The sequence below is a fragment of the Poecile atricapillus genome, chromosome 1 (genome assembly GCF_030490865.1).
Source record: "Poecile atricapillus isolate bPoeAtr1 chromosome 1, bPoeAtr1.hap1, whole genome shotgun sequence".
In the NCBI taxonomy this organism is placed as follows: Eukaryota; Metazoa; Chordata; class Aves; order Passeriformes; family Paridae; genus Poecile; species Poecile atricapillus.
In genome coordinates this window covers 49,127,816-49,150,705 of record NC_081249.1, presented here as the reverse complement: position 1 = coordinate 49,150,705, position 22,890 = coordinate 49,127,816, and the positions used below count along the sequence as shown (strand labels likewise).

At 35.0% G+C, this 22,890-nt stretch overlaps 1 protein-coding gene across 16 annotated transcripts in view; it reads right to left on the bottom strand.

Moving 5' to 3' along the window:
* MYCBP2 (MYC binding protein 2) overlaps window positions 1-22,890 on the bottom strand; it is a 172,317-nt gene that overhangs the window by 22,603 nt on the left and 126,824 nt on the right. For 14 of the 16 annotated variants that reach the window (XM_058829727.1, XM_058829743.1, XM_058829768.1 and 11 more), the window contains 9 exons: window positions 21,210-21,335; window positions 17,612-17,773; window positions 6,530-8,173; window positions 5,471-5,640; window positions 4,837-5,081; window positions 3,979-4,146; window positions 2,140-2,297; window positions 1,522-1,721; window positions 1,101-1,250 (listed from right to left, as the gene is read on the bottom strand). In XM_058829727.1, coding sequence (XP_058685710.1) covers window positions 1,101-1,250; window positions 1,522-1,721; window positions 2,140-2,297; window positions 3,979-4,146; window positions 4,837-5,081; window positions 5,471-5,640; window positions 6,530-8,173; window positions 17,612-17,773; window positions 21,210-21,335 — 3,023 coding nt within the window. The remainder of the gene's footprint in view (window positions 1-1,100; window positions 1,251-1,521; window positions 1,722-2,139; window positions 2,298-3,978; window positions 4,147-4,836; window positions 5,082-5,470; window positions 5,641-6,529; window positions 8,174-17,611; window positions 17,774-21,209; window positions 21,336-22,890) is intronic. The other 2 variants (XM_058829777.1, XM_058829784.1) reach the window with 1 other exon arrangement.

The following is a 22,890-nucleotide window of genomic DNA, read 5'->3' as shown; positions in this document are numbered from 1 at the left end:
AAGAGTAACTGCAACAATCTTAAAATGAATGTGAAGTCGATGCAGTTCCTGCCAGAGAATTTTTACAGTAAGTTACACATGAACCTCAAACAGGGAATTTGGGAAATATATTGTATACTGCCACATATATCTCTTGATTTAAAGATGTGAAACATTACACTGCAATAATTTGAAAACAAAGAAACAAACCAGAAAGAAATAACATATTCCAGCAGTTGAAACCAATTTTATGTGAGCAGCAAAATCCAGCCATAGCAAACTTGATAACTAAGATAATGTTATCAGTTGCTGTATTTAATTAGAGCTGTGAAAATAATAAATCTTAGTTAAGGTGTGTCAGTATCAGAAAAGCAGTGTATCAGGTTACACTGCTGAACAGACTGAATCCAGAAAAACTAATTTCAAAACTGGATTAGATTTGAAGTGATAAAGATTATCCTGACTTATTGGCAACACTAGCATGATTTTCTTTGAGCAATTCATTGTGGACATAATAATGTTTTAAATCAGAGCTAAATCTAGAAGAGGTTGTATGAAGATATCTTTTGAAAGTCTGATATATTAAACTACACCATTTTGCATGCTACATTTTCAGAACTAGTGAGTTTTTTTAAATCACTAAATTAAGTATACTTAGTGCACATATAATTACTTATTTATCTTTATATATACACATACACAGCAGTATGTAAATTAATTATGCATTTTTATAATCAACTATGGACTTTTCTTATAACACTGGAAGACACAGTAAATCAAAACACAAAGCTTCTTTTAAAAATATTCTCTCTCTCATTTCAGGGCAAAGGAGGAATAAAAAGCAAATGGTTGTTTTTTTAAAATACAATGTACTTGTGCTTTTTTTGCATTCTTATTTCCCATGAATACTAAAAAATTATGCTTTAGAAGAACATGTGATTCATCAGTACATAGAAAGTAATGATTCAGAAGAAAAATTAATCTATGTCTACAAAATTAATTCAACTACAATTTCAGTTTGTTTAGTTTAAGTTTTTGTTTCACAGAGGAGAATCAAGGAATTTTTTTTTCATGTGGAAGTATTTCTAATTTGTCTACAAAATAAGCAGAACCTCACTTACTTGTTCTGCATTTTCTTTATTTGATTTATTTTCTTCATCCTCTTCTTCTTCAGGCTCTACAGGTGCAGGAGTCAGGGAAGCCACAAAATGCCATAAAATATCATGAAGAGAAGTTGTTTGAATGACATTACAAAGAAGCCAGTTGAAGGCCTAGAACAAATTACATACAAGGAGTTACCAACTGGTTAAACAAACCTGGAGTAAAATTATTTCCTAAACCATATATGTAAGGAGGTGATGATTTGGACAGGCAAATAAAATGTCAAGGTCTTCAAGTAAGATGTTTCTGCTCTGTAGCTAAAACAATTTATTAAAATGACAACTATATTGCAGGGAACATAGCATAATCTTAAAATAATTCCAAGACACAATTTACAACCACCTTATTTTACTCATACAAAAACCTTCAGTATGTGAATACCTCCATGGCAAAGACTCGACAAGCAGATTTCCGTAAGGCTTGTTTCATTGCTATTTCAAGTCCTTCCAGATCATGATGCTGGATTACAAATGCCAATACTGGCCACTGGAAATTTCTCTCTCCTTTGGAAAGAGAGCTGTGGGCGGAGATTAACCGAGAAAGTTCAGGAGATGGATGTCTCAGGAGAGAGGACCCCACTTCTATTCAAAAGCATAAAAATATGCATACATTAGATTCCTTGTGCATTTCAATTTTATAGCCACAGTAAAAATGAAAAGCAATAAAGCATTTTTAGAATTGCTTTTTTTTTCTGAGAGAAACTGCATTAAAAAAGCAATATGGAATAATGATGTTTCAACTGAGAAAGAAAATACCACCTTCACTTTTAAATCAGGCACAGAAGATACACGACAAATTTTAGAAAATTTTACAGTAAATCCTAATCCAATTTTAGGTTAATTATGTGCCTATTACCAAACACCTAATGCTCACTATCATTCTGTTTTATAACTAAGAAGTCACTACATTTATTTATAAAAAAACATTTGTCTACAGTTTCCAAGAAGAAGTGCAAATCCTTGAATCATTCTTCCCTGCTTCTGATGTCTGTGCTCTTACCTGCATCTCCACTGTTGACTCTTCTCCTGGGGATTGCCTTTACACGTGCTGGCAAAATTGAGTGCTGTTTGTCATATTCTGATGCAACAACTGAATATGATCTTTGAAAGACTGTGCGCTTTGCAAGATCTGTATCTGTGATTGGACTGGTTTCCAAACTATAAAGAAATCAGGGAAGTAATACACCCATTAACAAATACATAGAGTATATCTGAATTAAGACACCAATAATTAATAAGGGTACATGCATTTCATAATCACAATGTTACTACTGCATGAAACTTTTCTTATGTACCTAATAACTGTTTAAATGCTGGAAAAGAAGGAGCACATGTTAGAATTACATGTGGTGAAAAAGCATGCAAAGTGCTTTATAAACAAATGTAATGATGAACATGATGAGTTCCAAGAATTTAAGGATTTCTTTTAGAGAGATACAAACATTCAGATCATGCCTAAATTGAAGTTTCAGACCAAACTTCTCCTGAGAATGCATGTGAAAACATCTATGAAGTGAATTTTTAATATGCAAGCCAACTGAAATTTAGAACTTTATGTGAAGTAATAGTTTCTAACATCATTAGCCTTAAAGTCAAATTTGAATTGCTACATCTATACCTCTGACATGTTTTACTCCTTACCTTCAGTGGACTTCTTACAGTCTGCAGAAGGACTCCCAGCTTATGCTGTCCCTATAGGCCTCAGGAGACCATGGTGTCCACAGTTTTAATAAAGGAATATACCAATACGATGCACTCTTAAGGAGTTTTGTTAGAAAAGTTCTATTTCTGAAAAGACTACATTATAGATTGTAGTATTCCAATAAACTATTTGTGCAGTCAGTATGAAATACAACAAATTGAAATAAAAACAGATTAAAAGCAAATTTTCTCTTCATTACATCCTCACTACAGTATGAGGAATCACTGACATCTGAAAACACTGAGCATCTAAGTAGATTCTGGACTATTATTACTAGTAAGAGCCATTTTTCCCCTGGTGAAACTAAAGTTTTTATAACTGCTTGAATTAGATCACAGTAAACTTAATTAGACAAGAAAGTGGCTTAACCTGGCAGAATCCATCTAGCACTCTTGGTACTAGACAGCATTGTCATTTCTTCAGTGACATTTTTATGTCCCACACAACAAAGCAGCAACATCTGCTTTGGAAAGTGTAAAGTAATGAAATTTTTTCCTGTTCAAACTTCCCTTCAGAATGAAATCCTGAAAGGAGAACAGCTACTTCCTTTCAAAAAAAAGCCCTTAATCTGCACTCAATCAGTTGTGGTAAAGAACAGATACACAATCAAAAAAAACCTGCTACATTTTCAAGGAGTTTGCAACAATTACAGTCCTTGGATCATTGAACTTACATCACTTCTTCAGTTCTGTAGATTCTGGAAAATTTTTCTCTATGGGGAAATAGGCAGGCCTAAAGTAGAGGCTATAGATAAATTTCCCTGTATGCTAAGAGTCCTTATCAACTGAACAAATTTTTTTTGTATTTGGGTTGTAAACCCAGGATCTTTCCAGAGAGAAGTAACTGGTTTGAAGAACAGTAAAAAAGTTTCAGTTCTGATTCGTATATTCCTTGTGTATTTACATATTCAAACATACTCCACTGCTAACAGTTGAAAATATACCTGATATGCTATGATTCACCAAAAATTTCCTAAATACAGCTTCATATGCTTTTGGCTTTTATGCTGCCATTTCAGAGACTGATCTTGTACTTCAACTTCTTAACTGCAGCAATGTTTTCTTTTTTTTTTTTTTAATTGGTGTTCTGCTACTGCTTTAATATTTGTATGTAGTACCTAGAAGTACAAGGAAGTACCTTGGGGGCATAGATTTCATGTTACTCTCTGGCTCTTCGAAGACATTAGGGCTTGCATCAGGAGTAACAGAGATGTACGGTGCAGGTACTGAAGTTGAGCGCAAGTATCTCATCTCATCCTGAAAGAGGTTGTCATCCTGGTACCCAACAAAATTTTCATGATGATGCCTATACCAAATGAGATTTTTAGATTAGTATTAAAGATTAAAAATTGCTGAAACACACACATACACAAAAGTAATTTGCCAATATACTTCGTCAGCCAACGCTATTCCCTTATTCTTCACCTATTAAGGCTTTTAAGCTGGTTGTGACTTTAAATGTTCATGGAAGATACAATGGCATTCTCAGCCAAGAGGTAGTGGGGATCACCCTTTTCTATATTTTAGTATTTTCATCAGGTATTTCCAGAATGTATTTTAAGTCCAAATGTCTACCCAACATAAACACACACTACACACTATAGTGACACACTACAGTGAAATTTACTTAGAATTACCAAGTAAGCACAAGTCTTCTGGTTTCCTTTTCACTGTTTTTAACTGTGAAGAGAAAAAAGTAGCACATATGTGTACTACTAACACACTATGTTAAACTCCTTCGGAAATTATAAATTCTTTGGACAGAAACTGAGCTGTTATAAAACACTTAGCTATTTGGGGCATATTTGACTCTAGGAGAAAATACAATGTAAAAAATTGAACAACATCATGGATCAAAACAGAGAAAAAAAAAATCATGAAGAACTAGGAAAATGTGTCTTTTTCTATGTAAGTTTTAGTTTAGTTTACACATTTTTATCCAACACTCTACATAGGTGAGTGTTCAAATCAATATTCATACACTTCCTTTAATTACCTTGCTAATGTCTGTAGATAGAGACATGGCATCTTAATGGGAAAGTCTTCAGAAATTCCTTCTTTGAGACTGGGAAGTTGAGACTGGAATGCTTTTGCAGGGTTATAGCAGAGGATACTGGGCTCAGCAGCACTACTCAGTGACAGTAAATACAGCGCATTGGCTTTAATCACTTGATGAGCTTCCATAGTTGGCAAGGCACGAGGTGTCTTAACTTGCATTGGTTTTCTCCTCGATTGTTTAATCTAGATAAATTTAAACATGGCATCATTAAATTCACCACAGGAAAATCTGACAACCTAGCTCATAATAGCTGCTTAATTCTATCTGCTGCAAAATACCTTCTATGACAAAACACATTACTATTACTTTCCTGCATTTGCAAACATTTAATGAACAGCTGGTAGTTTTGACATTTGCCTAAGGATTGATTTTGCATGCAAATAGTTTCAAAAAGTTTAGTTTAAAAAATAAAATTAAATTAGCATTGTTAACATCAACATCCTTGCGTACTTTAAGCAAGATTTTGAAATTAGTCCTTGAAGACCAGTGCAAGAAAAACACCTTTTGTACTATTCCCATTAAAAACATAGCACTAAATAAGCAGAAAGTTAAACATATGAGCCGAAAATACCTTCTCTCTTGCAGCTGCTTGTTTTTCACGGAGATACTTTTCTCTGCATCGATCGCATACCAAATACCATGTGCTCCCTCCAATACCACCATCACCACAATTCCCAGCCCATCCTCCACAGAAGTGCCCAATGCTGTTGTAACCTTGGCCACCTGCATAGCGGCCACAACCTACATGAGGGAAAGGTGAGAACAAGTTATTTCAAATGCAGGATTCTTATTCTATTATTTATTGCTGTAAAACAGGGATGAAGAGGGGAGAAAAGAAGATGCTTGTCTTTTCCTGGCCTAATTTTCTACTTTTCTGTATGTCTGAATTGGTTACAAAACAAGGTTCTTGTGTGTTCTTGTCCATGTGTCCTACCAGTGTCCAAAGAATACAAATGCAGTGTAGTTTTCAAGTTGTTATAAAGAACTTGTCCAAAGCATGAACAGCTCCCTATTCAGACAGCTAAGTTACGGTAAGGTCAGTATTATAAGTTAGCCAACAATATCTGTAACCTAAGGATAAAAATCTCACTTCCTAGATAACAAAGCTTAAGAGGGAATGGAGGGTATTCTTTTGCTGATTAGAGTTTCTCAGAAAGATTCAGGACTTTAACTTTGCACACACAGAACTAAAAAAAAAGTACATACCAACAAGTACCTCAAAAATATTAAGCTTTGATAACCAGTATTGACACGGCAGATTAAAGTTTTCTACTCTTGACAGAACAGTAGAGTAGAAGAGTAACAGAAAACTTCTGTCGATGTAGAAACTAACTGACCAACCTAATTTTTATTTCCAAATCCTAAAGTGCAAAACATGGCATATTTCTGAAGAGCTATTGTAAAGTCAGAGCAATTTTTTAACCTAGTTTCAAACAATTTTGAAACTTTAAATCCATGACTACTTAAAATTATACGCAGGGATGTACAAATAATCTATATGCAAGTGTAACTTTTAATTTTGTGTATATAATAGAAAGGATAGCCTGACACATTTTCGTAACACTAACTAACACCAAAACGTGTGTGAAATACTTTGTGGATGGACATGGGAATTAAAATACAGTCTTACCTGGATGAGCTTGTCTCATGTGGTAAGTCACTGGATATGGATGGGATTCTCCACATAACTCACAGATGGTGTCTTTTTCAGGTCCTCCCACTGCAAGCTGGGCCATCTCACCAAAAAGATTTCCCCTTGGCCTAGCCTCAACCTTTTCTTTTTTCTTTTTCTCCTTTTTGGCTTTCTTGTTATCTTTGTCACTTTCCTTCTTCTTTAACACTGCACAAGAACCAGGACTTGGAAAAATCATGTTTTGGGAAGCTGCTTTAATAGTTGCTAAAGAAATATCTTCCCAGAAAGCTACTAAATGCTGCAGTGTTAATGGAAGAGGAGACTTGGATTTCATTGTGTGATGACTGGATGTTTCAAAGGAGGTAGTTTCAGTTTTTCCATCCTCACACTTTTCATGCAGAGGGGGTTCTTTTAACATTGAGAGGACTTTGTTTTTATTGATGCTACCCATTTTAGATATATCTGGTCCATGAGGTGAGATGTTGAACATGTTAAGAGCAGATGATATTTCCAATGAATGTCTATTTTTCAGCTTGGTTTCCTTTTCCTCTGCAGGTTGTTGAGTAAGACTGCTTCGTATGGGTGCATGCTCTTTGGACAGCTCTGGATTAAACTTCAAATAGGATGAGCATGCCATGGCATCGTGAACTATTCCTTCGTGCCAAAGAAATGCTGCAAATACGGCTCGAGCACATTCTGCAACAGAAGGTGACATTGCTTGCTTGGCAGGCTCTATAGGCTTTGATCCATCTCCTTTGAAAAGGAAGTTGGATTTTTCCTTTTTGGGTCTTGTGTGCCTGCCAGCACATTTACGGCTCACTTTTGGAGATGCTCTCATGTCTTGCTCATCCTTCAGTGGTGCTTTGCCAATGCTGAAATGAACTTTATTAGAACCATCATCCAGACTTCTGAATTCAGTGTTGTCTTCAGAGGTGGTATCTGTAATGCTGTCAGTCTTTAAAGTACTCGAAGTACAGACTTCAACTACCTCACTGTGAAGATTTTCTTGTACGACATGAGGGGAAGGAGCTCTGTTTTCAGTTTCTGGTGCAGATTTTCCATCTTTTGCAATTATTTTTGGTTTGGGTGAAGTGGACCTCCCCCTTAAGGGTTCTGTTAGTGGCACTTTCTTTTTGCGAAGGGTATCTGGATCTAACGTGTAAGAATCTGATTTGGAGCGTTCTCGAGGAGGATCAAGCTTTGTTTTTACAGGGGACGAAGCTTTCTGAGGTAGAGGTTTGTCATTGGGTGATGAGGATCTTGGAGAACTAGCACCAGATCTAATACCTGTAAGTGTCTTTGTCTTTGGAGAAGACGACCGGGTTCCTGGCCCTGGAGATTCAGCTCTCAGACCAGGAGTTGTTCTTCCATCAGTTTTTAGTGTTTGTAAAGTGTTGTGATTTGGCGACAAAGACCTACTGTGCGAGTCTGACCGCAACTTTGCGGCATCTGATTTCAGCATCAGACACTCACTGGCTGATAAGCCATCGTTATTTCTGGGTTTCTTCTGCTCGGCAGCTGCTCTGTTCATTCGCACATCAAGCTTGGGAGACCTGCAGTCAGCTCTGTGCTTTGATGACATGTCTGATTTTCCTGCTGGAGAAATTGGTCTAGCAGCTCCTGTGAAATTCATTCGGTCACCTGCATAATATTTCATAATTGAATTGTTACATGTTGACAGCGACACCTTTTATAGTACAAAACAAGGACTAAAGACCTGAACACAAGATAAAGAACAAACACATGCTTCTGTTCTCATCAAAATGAAAGGAAACATGAAGGGATCTTTTTCCCCCTAGAACACTTTTGATACATTTCTTTTCCCAAAGATATACAGAAACAAGTGTTAGGAAGTTTTTACAGAGAAAACACTACTATGGCGGTATCAAAAGGCACAGTTCACTCTTTCTACAAAACCCTAATAAAGGAAGCACAATTTACATCCTTTGGTAAAATTACAAGAGTTAACTAAGTTTACCACAGTAGCAACAAGAAACCCAGGACTATTTATTTATTATCTCAATGTGTGACAGACTGACTGCAACAGGAACTTTCTTTAATGCTCGAAAGTTGGGAATTGTAGGAAGTAAACACTGTTAATAAAGCAAGTTGGGCAAGAGGCTTGCAAATATGCTCAAAACTAATAAAATGAATATAAATATTCAATATTAGAAATAAAATGAAAACTAATAAAATGAAACTGATAATCAAAGGAATTTACTTTTTTAAGTCCACAATACACCCAATGTTCTGCTACCAAAACACTTAAACCCTCCTTCCAAAACAACAAACCCACGTTTTTCAACCACTAAGTTAAATGGCCAACTCTGGTCAATGATGTCCTCCTACTTTGATGCACTAATTGATCGTTCCTATGCATATTGACTTTGTACATATATTCATCTACAGAGCTGTAAGACTGCAAGAGCTATAAGAACTACAGGCAGCTTCGTACAAGTGCATACAAAACAAGTATATGCAAAAAGTAGCTTATTAAGGTAATCTGCTTCTGATATCTCTGTGAACCCAGTCTCTCTTATAGAATTGTATTTTGAAAATTAATCCAAGCAATATGGAAATTACTGGCGAGCAGTGCAGCAGTTAATACAGCTGTTTCTCCATAAATCCTTACAATGCAAAATCTTGAATGCAGAGCTAAATCCTTTTGATTTGAATGGGTTTTCATTAATCAAACATGGGAAGTGTTTCCCTAGTAAAGCCTGCAGAATTAGGACACAGTACTTAGGAATATTTTACTTTCCTAGATATTAAAAGGTTATTTGCACTTATCTAGGCATATTTTTGGGAAAGCAACTACTTGTTAAAAAATGCAGTTTCAATTAATCAGAGAATATTTGCAAATTTAAGCCTTGATTTGTAATGGGAACAGGATAGACAGTCACCTTTTATCTAATACCTTCAGTATTAGAAAATGTGAAATCAGTGGCTACTTTTTTATGCATTATGGGATCTGCAGCAACTTCATGCAGTTCTCAATCACCAACCCTTACTCCCATGCTAGAAAAGATATAGATGCATTTTTTCCTACTATTATCTCTCAATATAAAAAAAAAAAAAGAAAAATTTGAAAAATTTTGAGCAAAATTTAGCAACCAAGATGCTTCCTCAGGTTACAAAAAAATATTTATTTGCTATTTCCATATTTAAATACCTCACAATAAAATTAACAACAACAGGAAAAAGTGAAGGTAATGAATTATATTGGAATATTTAACAAGCCTGAAAGTTAGGATACTCTCCTGCCTTCCCAAGACATTGCAGAAGTTCATGCTTTTCAGAGCAGAGAAGAAATACTGCGTCTGTATTCAGGAATAATACATCAAAAATATAAGCAATAGAATATAGTATCTCAAGTATTTATCATCCTAATCAATTTTGAGAATCTAATCTGTGTTTATTTTTACAAGTTCTATAAATTTTTTTTCACTTGGAGGGGGGAGATGGAATAGGAAGGCAAAAAATAACATGGTATATTGTGGTTTATAAAATTACTATTCTTGCTAAAAGAAAAAACAAAGAAGTTTCAGAAATATCAGTCCAAGCATTTCAACCATTCCCGCTTAGTTATTCAACATTTTTCCTGATAAGCTACTTTGTGATAAATTCTGAAATGCAAATTGGAATTACTTTTATACACGTTTTTCCCAGTTTACGAGATGAGAAAATACTTTAGGTTGAAGCTTTTACAGAATGCCTCATAAAAGAGAAAAAAAAAGTGAAAAGATGACAATCATTTTAGAAGACAAAGAACACTTCAAGTCATTCAGCAAAGTATCAAATTTAAAGTCCATGCATGATGAGCAAATAGCAATGACAAAAACATCCCAGAACATATAACAGCTTATGAAAGGTATAGCCTAGCACTGGCTTCCAAAACCAGAAGTATTTTGTATTTAAAAAAAACGCAGGTTTGGATTTGAACATATAGAGATAAATAATCCTAAGCAGTATTCAAGATTATCAGCACAAAAAGAAAAAACTCCCAAAAGAAAAATTGCATTAAATTGCAAGGTGCTTTGTGTGTAAGCAAAAAAAAAAAGTCCCAGATTTTATTTCCTGTTTCCTCTTATATACTTCTTTTGCCTATTGTTTGAAAACAGGTATAATTAGACTAACAGTGACTTTCCATTTTACAAAGCAGAGACGGCTAACATTGTGTATCATGGAGTTGCTGCAACTCAGCAAGGCAACATGAAATGATTACATCAGATGAGCTCCCAACAAATACCAAACTTGAACATTTGCTTTCAAAACATTATTTTATGAATGAAAACATTCATTCATTCATTAATTTACATGAATGAAATGAAAATGAATGGAAGGAGAAAAAAAAACCAAACCCAAAACATTTTGCAGGTAAAAAAATCTGAATAACCTTGCTATGTTGGCATGCATACCCACCCTTCAGTTTGTGAGAGAGAGATGAAATAGCAGAGGCAGGCCCAGCTACATCACTAGTTTTGTAAATACGCTCACGAGAAGCAAGGCAGCAGGATGGAGTTTCTACAGTGGAAAACAGTTGCACAGAAGCAGCACAGATTCAATGGAAAAGCAGCAAAGATAAAAACAAGCATTTCAAATTATATGCAACTTCTTTGTTATGTATTCTGAATTCAGTGTTTAGATTCCTACATTAGTTTTAAATGACAGCAGTTTGTAGTAGAATGTGGTAGATCAGCTTCCTTGATCTAAAAGTTCTGCAATTCCAGTATTAGTTTCCAGGACATAAAAACGTAATATATGGGGGCTAGCCAATGAGACACCCAGCAGTGTCTAGTTTTGAACTGAACCTGGCTTTGAAACGTTAACATTTAATTTAACATTTAATCTGTAAATTCAGAAATTAATTATTTAGAACTTCAATATAGCCTTCAAGATGATCAGCTTACACATTCTTTCATGAAAGTTAGAGAACATCTAGCTATTTGTGTTGGAGTCTCGTTAATCACTGTAACAAATGAAATAAAAATATTAAACACATCAAAACTCTCCATTTTCAAAAGGGATTGCATCTCAATAATCTAATGTTTTGATAAACTTCACTTATGATGAGCTCCTCAATACAAGAGACGTAAGATGCAGATCTAGCAGCAGATGAGTGTCTACAGTATATGAAAAAAACACTGTAACAGCTACAAAAATAATTTTGACTGAAGAAAAATTTTGATGTCATCCACGATAATTTCAGCAGTGTCTGCTGATATAAAATCTCTTAGAAAGACCGCTCTACAAAAATGGAACTTGGAGAAAAATAATAAAGACTTTTTGTTTCAGTGTATTATTTTTTCTAATTTTTCTATTTTTTTTTCTGGTTTTAATTCTAATTCCTATTCCTTCCTTTGGGGGAAAAAAAAAAGTAAAATTCTTAAGTAGTAATTGTAAAGAGAACATGTATGTTAGAAGACACTGTTTTAGATACATCCTTATGTACAAATGGACTAAGGTAGCTGTATTGAAATTAAATAATTGCAATTTCTACACTATTTAAGACATCTTTTTGTTCCGGTAATACATTTACTAACTTGTACACATCAACCTTCCAAGCCTGCCTCCTTATGCAATGAGCTATGCTTCTACAAACTCTACAATGAGAAGGTGTTCATACATTTGAAGTATGAATTTCATTCTTTAAAAAAATAAATGAATCCCTAATTTCTAAACACTGTATTAACACAGATTTAACACCAGTATTACCTAATTTGGGTATCTAAAAATTATATGGAGAGATCCATAATAACTATAAAGCTTCTAAGTAACACTCCGACAATTTTTAAAGGTAAAGGCAGACAAACATTAGGAGCACAAAACAGCAGTAGCAGTAACCCTAAAAATGCCAATTTGATACACTAGCATCCCACTCTATGAATAATTAATTAAAGGAGAATCTTTATGAAATCCACTTTCATGAATGCACTTTTATACTTCATTTTTTCACTGTGTCTGAGAACACTTACATTACAAAATGTTGTACTCTAGTGTTCAATGATGTACTACAATTATTAAATCATTCCAAGGAGACTGTGGGTCCAAGAGTACGACAATCTATGCATGACAGCCTCAGGGATCAAGATTTTTATCAGGACTCCCTCTTTCTGAAACATCCTCAAAGACTATAAAGACTTGAAATACAAGGCAGGCAAGGCCTGTCTCATGAGCCATTTGAATGTGACAGTGTGCCTTTAGTCAAGCTCTTTCCTTCAACATGGAAATAGCTCCAGCTTGAAAAGCTACCCAATATGGAAATGTAAGAGGCAATTCAGTTTCTATGGCAGGATACAGTCTTTTAACAGCTGTACCTACTTCCTCTGTGGAAACACAGGAAGCAAGACATACCACTAACTGGTTCATATGAGTCTTCTTTAAACAAACTCTGTAACAATCACATAAAATATCACTGGAAAATGGAGTTAAGTTAAATTTCTTCGGAAATGCCACTGCTTTTCTGCATCATGATGAACGAGAGCACTGACCTGCCTTTGCTGTGATGCCTAAGCAATAGATGCCTCTTAAAAACAATGTAGTCTTCTTTCACTCACTTTTACTGACATGAAAATACAATACAGCTGTTAGCTGAATTTCCTCAAGCACTGCAGTCAATGTATTTTTTTTCACCTCCTGAAAACACCATATGTCATACTGACAGCAGGACTTGGACTTCTTTTAGAAATTATTCTTCCAGGAATTAAAGAATGCACTGAAGTAAAAACATGCTTATATCTTAAAAAACAAAAAAGTATTTAGTATGGCTAAAGTAGTGGTATGAGTGAATGAATCAAAGCAAAAGCTGAAACATGGTATCATGAGAAAAATATTAGCAATATTCTATACCAATGGTGAGGTTGAACCACATTAGTTTATTAAGTGAAAGAAGCGCTCCTATTCTGGAAAGGTAGATTAAAAAAAAGACTTCTATGCTCTTCTAATTTGTAACTACAGCTTTTGAAGGTTTGATATGAGGAAATTAGTTCTAAAAAAAACACCTGACACAATTTGTACTCTTCCTCCAACCTCTACCATACCAGCCCCCAAGGATGGCTTTGGATTGATGTGGACAAATGTATGTTTCGTATGTACCCTTGCCTACAGAACCTGAAAAGCCTAGGTTATGACACCATTTAATTTAGCCCAAATTTTCAGGAATGATGCCTTGGCAATATGCAGCATCTGAAGAAACAATTAGATCAGTTGTCATTGATTTAACTGATGATTAAAGCACACACAGAAGAGATCACCATGCCTGGTTGAGGAGATTCTCTCCCTTCATTTTACTGAAACACTACCAAGAAGCACATGTTATGTGCTCCATATGTGTGCTGCTGTTTTGTGCACCCTCTGCAGTTTTAGAAAATGCAGAGACCAGCACTGTCATTCTAAATGCAATCTGACCAGCACCTAGATGGGAAAGGAAAAGAAACTGAATGCACAATACTGAAGGGATGCATCAAGGAACTCCTGACAAAAATGGCAGGAGCTGATAATAGATGCTTGGACTGCAGCATGGATTGGAAAGGAAGCAGCCTGACAGGATGCTGTACTGAACAGCAGCTCAGCACTGCAGTTCCTGCCTGGACCAGGAAGCAGTACCTCCAGCACGCTGCCAGGGCTGCATTGGAAGAGGGTTAACATAGCAGAAGTCACAGGGGTCCAAAGATTTTAGCCCAGAAATCCATTCCTCATTTGCAGTATCAACTCAAGTGTGAGGAAACATGGCATAAAGGTCTAAGACTGGTGGCTGCAAAGTCTCACACTTCCCTCCTTAACTTCAGAGCTCAACAGCCAATCATCACATTTCGGTAACTGATGCTGGGACAGCATGCCAAGATCCTGTCACCCACACTTGCCACATCTGAGGAGATTTATAACCCAGAACATATTGCTGAAGGTTAAGAAACCTTCCATGACCCTATATGCTTCCACACTTCCCCTACACTCTGAACTCAAATTTGAGTCTTCTGTGCTTTTAACGAAGTTCATTGACCAATAAACCAAGCAACGAATAATATAATCTTGTGGCTCTGGGAGTTTGCAGTCACAAACAAATCTGTTACTTATGATCTTACAAGCTTCTCAGAAGCAAGCATAAGCAAGCATAAGCAGCAATTACAGCCTGTTTTGGTCAAATATCCAAGGAAGAAATATACATGAACTTGTGCTCTTAATGGAAAAAAATTCTTGCTAAGGCTCCAAGTCAACACTGACATTCTTGTACGCCAGGTAGGTTTTGCCTGCTCTTTTACCTTTTCTGAACTTTTTGTTGCACACAAGACTAACAGAGAATTAAAATAAATGACAAGAGTACCTTAATTTTGTCTGTCCCTGTGAAAAAGAAAACAATCTCTTGTGTAACTTTGTCAGAAAATTTGCAAAGGAATTAACCAGAACAGAACAATCAGTCCTTCACAGAGTTCTAGCAAGTAACACAAAACCAAGTAATAGAGTTTTCCCTTTTGTTTTTTCTAATATCACTTCCACAACAAATTCTTTGCTTTAACAGAGCCTTGTTGCTATTTATTTATGATGTGAAAGGAAGCAACAGAGACACTTTTTATTTCTTCAAGCATCATATCTCAGGAGGTGACTGTCCCAAACTGTAGTATTTCTGAAACAAAATAATCGGACACTGTGTTGAAGGGTAAAATGTTGTGACAAGTCCTTTCCTTCTTTCTTAAGTGCATTTGCAAACCAAACCACAAGGACAGAAAAATCTCCTGAAAAACCAGCTACCTACAAACACTTCTAAGGAAAATTACAATCTGTCACCAGCACAAAGTATGTTTATATCAGATCAAGATTTTTCGTCCTATTTCAAAAATCTAAATTAAGGAAATCATTCTGGAGGGCATTCAGCAGGATCCTAGCTTTCCTCAGAATTATGCTTCCAAACCAAATTTCTCCCCAGGGGTAGAGATATCTGAGGAAGAGCAGAAAATGTAAATAGCAGACTGAACTATTTAGGCTGACTTGAAATTAAGATTGATCTTCTCTGCAGACAGGGAAATCTAGGCTGGCACACCTTCTTTCAACTCTTAGACTGCCATTAGTCCACTTAATATAACAGTACATTGACTATAAACATTCATATTTTAATTTTAAAATCTAACTTTACCGCAGGAAGCACTTAAGGATAGAGCACATAATTGGAAACTAAAATTAAGCATGTCTAGGGCAAAAATTCAATTGACTTGATATGGACTCTTAAGACACGTTTAATGGATTTAACCTTTAATTACATGTTTGGCAACAGGAGGCTATAAAGTGATTTAGAAATAATGAATTTAAATTGAATACTTAAAATAAGTTTCTGTTATAATTCCAATATAATTGCATAAAAGCATTAAATGAACAAGTATATGGATGTAGTCTTACAGGCATCCCTTACAATATGCTGAATTTGGATGAATTTGCACATAGAGGATGAACAAGTTTGCAAAAGCATAAAGAAGTTTAAACAAGAAATCTTCTCCCATATTATTCTTAAATTTTGTGAAAACAAAAATGTTAATATTTCTCTCCCTTATGGATAATTTACATTATCTGAATCAAACCTGACATGGCATAATAAACTGTTTAAAAAAAAAGTCCTTGTATCATATCACAGTCAGTGCACCAGTACACCAGTTCAGGTTGACAACTTTTGCCCTTCTGGAAAGGCAAATAAGCAAATTGGTTGAGACCTTATAATATACTAGGATCTCAAATCAGACACAAATTTGAAAAAGTTTTCTAGTTTCATAGTTTTTTTTTAATTTGGTAGATCACCAGTGCTCCCCCCCACCTCACAAAAAAAAGGCTTCCATTTGAATTGGATCCTTATTAAAACACAAAACATGGATGTAGCATACTGAATACAGTTTATCTACATGTCTTGGACAGAGAAATCCATTGAGCAAGCTCTTGTCAGGCAATAAAAATGATGCTTTTGTTTTCATACAATATATGTCTAAACGCTAAAGGATAAATCTGTAATTTGAAATAAGACAATTAGGTTTATTTTTGATGTAAAACTGAGTAACTGATTTTACCTCTCTGAACAATAGGGAAAGAGAACCTAAAAGTGATGAGAAAGAATAAATATTTGACGAATTCTCAATGAGGGTGCACTGATGCCACTGGCAATCAGCTATTTTATCTGAATAGAGTTTGGAATATTCTGATTTGAGGATGTCAGTGTAAGTCCAGCAAAACTACAGAAAAACGCAGTCAAAGTATTTGATACAGAAATATATATGTATTATATATATATACACACATATAGTTCTCACATGAAGGACTTCACTGTTGCTTCAATAAGCCGAGCTGGAGAGGACTGCATATACACAGACATTGAACTGACAGGGTACCACAAGAAAGAGCTGAGGCACTTCAGAGAGGCAGTTTGTGGTAGACAGGGATAAACTAGTATTCCTGTGACCTGCACTCTAACTGCTCTGCATGTAAGAGAATTTAGTGTAGGATCAGCTATCTATCACAAATTTTAAATTTTCATTAATCAAAACAGTTTCTTGTCCTCCCATCAGTAATCAGGTTAGCTGATATTCACCTCAGCAAGCAAACTTCCATCACCATGCCAATCTATGAGCACCCAAGAGAAAACTAACAAAATTTCTTATGAGTAGTTCCAAGTTATTCCCACTGTCCAGCTATATCCCTAAAGTTAAGAGCAATGACAAAAACAGAAATTTAGGAAGTAAGAAAAGTTAATACCTAGGTACACACTGCAGTGCATTTCTGATGTTAAAAGAATTATCAACATTTTGTACTATATGAAATATTTACCTTAATTATAAACCAGTTGAATATTGGAAATGCACTTTCATGACTTGTCTACAGTGAAGAACACATACAAACCCAAAATACTGTCAATATAAAAATTAAAGTTGAACAAGTATACTTCTCTGGGAGCATTACCTCACATGCTTCTGAATCATGAAAAACTTAAAAAAAAAACAAAAACAGAAAGTGCATTGTGGGATGATTAGCAGCTGGTAAGCAACTGAGAACAGCAATGTCAAAGCTGCAGAAATGGACTGATGAGGCAGGTAAGGCTGACAAACTTACTCTGAAGCTGTGGCTGAGGCTGCTGGAAGGAAAGGGGCTGTCCGAACACAAATGGACTGTGGACAAGGGAAGAGGGAGGTTTTGCAGCTTGATCAAAGATGGAAGGAGCTGGGAGGTTTGGCCGTGACTGAATGGAATTCAGTATGGCACTCAGTTGGTCACCTGTAGTGGGCAAAACAGTCAAAACTACAACCTGTTACCTGTCATTCTCCAAAAAGGCAGAGTAAAATGGTACTCAAAGTTGAAATGATGATAATAGAAAAAGCTCATAAATCTCATTTAGCCACATACTACGCTGGTTGTGGCTAAACATAAAAATCTCACTCCATGCATGGTAATAAAATCACTGTTTTTTAAGGATCATGGATATTTTACTGCAGTTATTTTAAACATTTCAAAGTAGAGATTTATATTTGCCTTGCTAAAAAATGAAGAGCAGCCAAAGAAAAAAACAGAAATCCCTAGCATATACAATAATACACACATGCAACAGTACATGCAGAAAAAACGTTATAAAAAACTGATGAGAAGGGAAAGCTAACATGTAATCAGGCTTTGGCAAATGTATTTCTGTGCCAATCCTTTGGTAAATATTTGCTCACTTTTGTAAATATTTTTAAAAGTATTCTGTTATGCTGTTTTTCGAGGTCAGATTGAAGGTAATTTAAAGAAATCCGTAAGTACCACTTAAGAACTGGAACTGGTTTTCTGAAGAACTACCTACATTTGCTGTGAGGCAAATGAAGGCCTTCAGCTAACTAGCATGTTAAAAACAAGAGTTTTAATTTCTAAATGCCAATTTCGAAAAAACTCAATGTGTGCATTAGAAATACATGACGCCTCAATAAGAAGGCCACACCATGTCATAACTTGAAGTATACTTAGTAATATGAGGTAGGAGACACTAAGAATTTGAGAGAATCTCAGATTTGAACCATCACCAGACAACTCCTAACAATGTCACTCTATTCTGCAAATTCCTATAATTTTGACACCATTATGGAAAAGCTAGTAAAAAATTTTAACAGCTTTAATAGCTAATTTAAATGTAGTTTAAAACTCACAGAATTTACAACGTTTTTGGATTATTAACTGTCTTTCTAAGGAATTAGAGAAAGATCAGCAGATGTATCAAACCCAGTTTTATCTAAGAACTCCTAAGCTACAGTTCTTTTCTTGATATTTTGGGTTAAAAAAATAAGAAGAGAAAAATAGCAGAAAATAGCTGGAATGCCCCTCTAAATAATCATCTACCATAATCAATGAATCAATTTTGTTTTACTGTTTTGGAAGTAGCATGCCTACTGGAATCTGTACTTCAGCAGCAACCATTCCTAGATTAAAGACCTAGAAATGATTGAACAACCTGATATAGGGGGGTTTGGACCTAGGTGATCTCTAAGGTCCCTTCCAACACCAGCCATTCTGTGATTTACATGTCTGACAAACTATTATTCTTAAATGCAATGTGCCTAATTCCTGAAATGAGTAATTATTTTAAAGGGAAGAATATCTGAAGAGTAGTTGAAAGTCATCTGCCCAGAACAGTCAAATATGGAGGTGGGTAGGGCCAATCACGAGGAGTATTAAAAACTTGCCTGTAACACAGAAAGCTGGAAGAGAGAAGACACAGCTAAATCAAACAGATTATTTTTGGGAGATAAGTCTTCTTTCTTGCAGATAATACTGTAAACTTAAAATTAACAGTTTTACAGTAGGAAACTGATACCTACTGTAAAACTACATACCTATTATGGGGAATCTTTAAATTTGATCAGTCATTCTGAAGCATTCTTGGATGGGACTGAATTTTCATCAAAACTATATTCCTATTCTGTAGGCATTCCTATAGAAATACTTTTAACAAACAAGCCCCTCCAAAAGAAGCGCTTCCTTCAGAAATTCCCCTAAGAGATTGTTCCTGTGCCTTCCAATTTTTATTTTTCACAAAACTCAAAGCTTCTTAGACCTGAGAATACAGAAAGACTGCATATAAAGTAACGGTAGAGCTGAGGAATTCCATTTTTGGGAAAGTAAGACCATTATTCGTTCAGTATAGTTGCCAGCAACTCTCCACTCTTGGGCAATTCAGAAGGAAATACAGTACACAGACTGAATGAAGTCATGTAGCTGAGTTGTTCATTCACACTAAACATCACAGCTTCAGGGTATGTTGAGAAAATAATGCATACAAAATAGTATGGAATTCAATGCCAGAAGTAGCTTCCAAACATTTTGTAACTATATTATCCCAAAGAAACACCTTTGAAACGGCTTAAAATACAGTAATAAAGAGAATCACAATGTCTTCAGAAATCAGGATGCCTGTTAGCACATTCATCTCTAAGACCTTATCTTTGGACAAAGAAAAAAAAATAAATTATTGTCTTAATATGCTATTGCAGGAGAAAGAACAGATAATATTTCTGCACTACTACACAATTGACATTGAGAGACAAGCTGTAATACTGCCTCACACTTTAGGTAATTCCACTTTCATAATTCCACCATTACTCTGAAATGAGTATGGATGAACGGGGAAAAGAAGGTTTAAAAGGCTCTATGAAACAAAAAGAAAAGAAATACATTGACTTATCCAGCCTTTGTTCAAAAAAGAAGGTTTTCTATAATGATGCATGGACAAGTATGAACCACTCTCTATACAGTAAACCTCTGAAAAATGATATAAAACTATTTCATGTTGTGACATTAACAGACTAGACTATTTAGGAATAATTATTTTCCTAATCTTCTCTCCTTTAAAATAAGTTTTAAGTTATTTTATTTAGGATAACATGAAGACATATATGCTGGTGCTAAAAAACAGATAGGACACCTTAGGCCCCTATTTGTAGTGGCATGGACTATAGCAATGTGAGAATACAATGACAGAGCTTCACATTTCAGGAATATTTCTCAAGAACCTCTGCCTCAAGGAAAGTCCTTTCTGTATTAATAAATCTACTAGAACTAATGAAGAAATTAATAGAAGGCATGCAGATTGAGTTTATTTTGATGACTTTTATATACGTATTTATATATATCTTGTCAACAAAATAAACCATGATTAAAAGAAGTAACTATTTTATATAAGCAAAAAGCCCTTAGATTTTATTTATTTCCCAGCAGTTGTAACTGGTATCCATGTGATTGAAAGGTAACTTCAGTTTTATGACTGCTTTTTTTAATTTCGCAACGAATTTTAAATGGCATGTTTTATCTTGTTGACCTGTTAAAGGCACTTAAGTTGTCAAGATAGATGACAAATGCTTCCTGAATTTTAAAAACATGCACTTTCTAAATGAAATAGTTTTTTAATCCTGTTTCAAATGTATTTTTCATTTCAGCATTTCAGTTTTGTGCCTACCACTGCAGAAATTCACAACTAACTTCCAAATCTTTGTTGATCCTTTTTATACAGAATACTTAGACTGAAAAAAACTAAAGCAGAGAAAAAAGCAGTTTTAACACTTTGCAATTCACTATACTACTGCTTGGACAGGATCTGTGTTACCTAAAAAAGCAGAAAATTACTAATAAAATACAAGCAAAGTTAAGATAAATATAATTTTTAAAAAATACAAGTGTAAAAACATACCTTTATTATTTCCAAGGCCATAATCAAACCCTTGTCCATTACTACAGCTTGTCCCCTTACTGAAAGCTTGTATTGAAAAAGGACTTGGGGGAGGAGTCTGCACATTTTGATCTAGAAGGACTTGCTCTGTAAAAAAACCACATCACTTCGGAGTTAGACCTCTGAGTAACAGATTCACATTATAAAGATGAGTCACAAAGCAAATGAGTGATTTTATTTCCACCGATAGCACTCTTCCTCTCAACTAAATTCTCTTCAAAAAAACCCTGCTCTTCAGAACTCATGCTCTAAAATATAAAGACAGAGGACTTAATACCATGTAGACTGTTTTTTGTTTGACTGTGTTGTTGCCAGCTATGCCATTATTTGACACTTGTTTTTTTCCGGTAACATCATTCAGCAGTGTTTAGTCTTTGGACAGCAATTGTTAAAATCCCTCTGACAAAGCAAGGTGGAGAAAGGATAGTTTTCGAAGTGGAAACTCAGAGCCAGTAAACATTTAATTGTGGCTACCCCTGATAGTCCACAGGACACAAGACATTTTTTCCTGACAGATTTATTTGTATCTGTAAACGAGTACTATAATTTTGCTTTCTGTGTGACACTAAAGCAACCTCCAACCCAAAGCAACTTGGAGTATTTAATAATATTCCAAACTATAGTAGAATTAAAATAAATGAGACAGAATCCACTTGACTATTTAGATTTACAGAGAAATTACTGACTTAATGTGGTCAAAAATACCATTACAACTGACAATACATCAGAAAGCATTCAGAAGAAATATCCCAAATGCGTATTTAAAAGCTTGAGCTGGCACCTTGAAAACTTCTTTCTTGTTAGTGTACTAAAATTAACATGGATTAAATAAAAAGAAAACATAACTCTTCAAAAAGTAATTTTTTAAAACTGCATATCAGGACAAAACTGCATTTCAGAGTACAAATTATATTCATACATGTATACTATATTCAAGTTAAAAACAGATTACCAGGGAGAAAGCTGGAAATTTAAAGTCAGTTTATAAACAAAAGGATCTAGAATTTTTTCAATCACAGGCTACTCTAGATCTTGCTGTAATATTTTAACTGGATACCTGTCTACAGACCTAGCTATTCAGACTTTTGCCTAGTCTCTGAGAGAAATCCTACCTCATTATGGGAATTTAATTATAATTTTATTAAATAATGAATATACGAATGTAATGAATATGACTGTAATTAAAGATGATGCTATTCATGGATTAAAAACAGACATTTGCAAATCCAGCTAGGGCTCCTGCAGATCCTATTATTTGCCTCTAGCAAAAGCATTGAAACTAGTGATAAATTATTTCTAAATCATTTCATGGCAAATACAAACAATCAGTTTAAAATAACCTTCAGATACAGCTTAAGTGCATTAAGTTTCACATGGCACTGAAATGGGCTAGAAACCTAGAACAGGTTGAAAAACCTCAGTAATTGCACTAGTAACTGCTTAACATGCTTTAGCTAGATGCACAAGAGACATCCATCTTCACCCTACCTGTAAAAAGAGATTCATCTAAAAAAGATTAACAACTGGCATATTGAGGCACAGGATTCATACCAGAAAGTTTCTGAGACAGTATTTTATGAGCTGTATTGCAGAAATCCTACTACAGAGTTTTGTCCTCAAAGCCTGGAGCCTTAACTTCTGT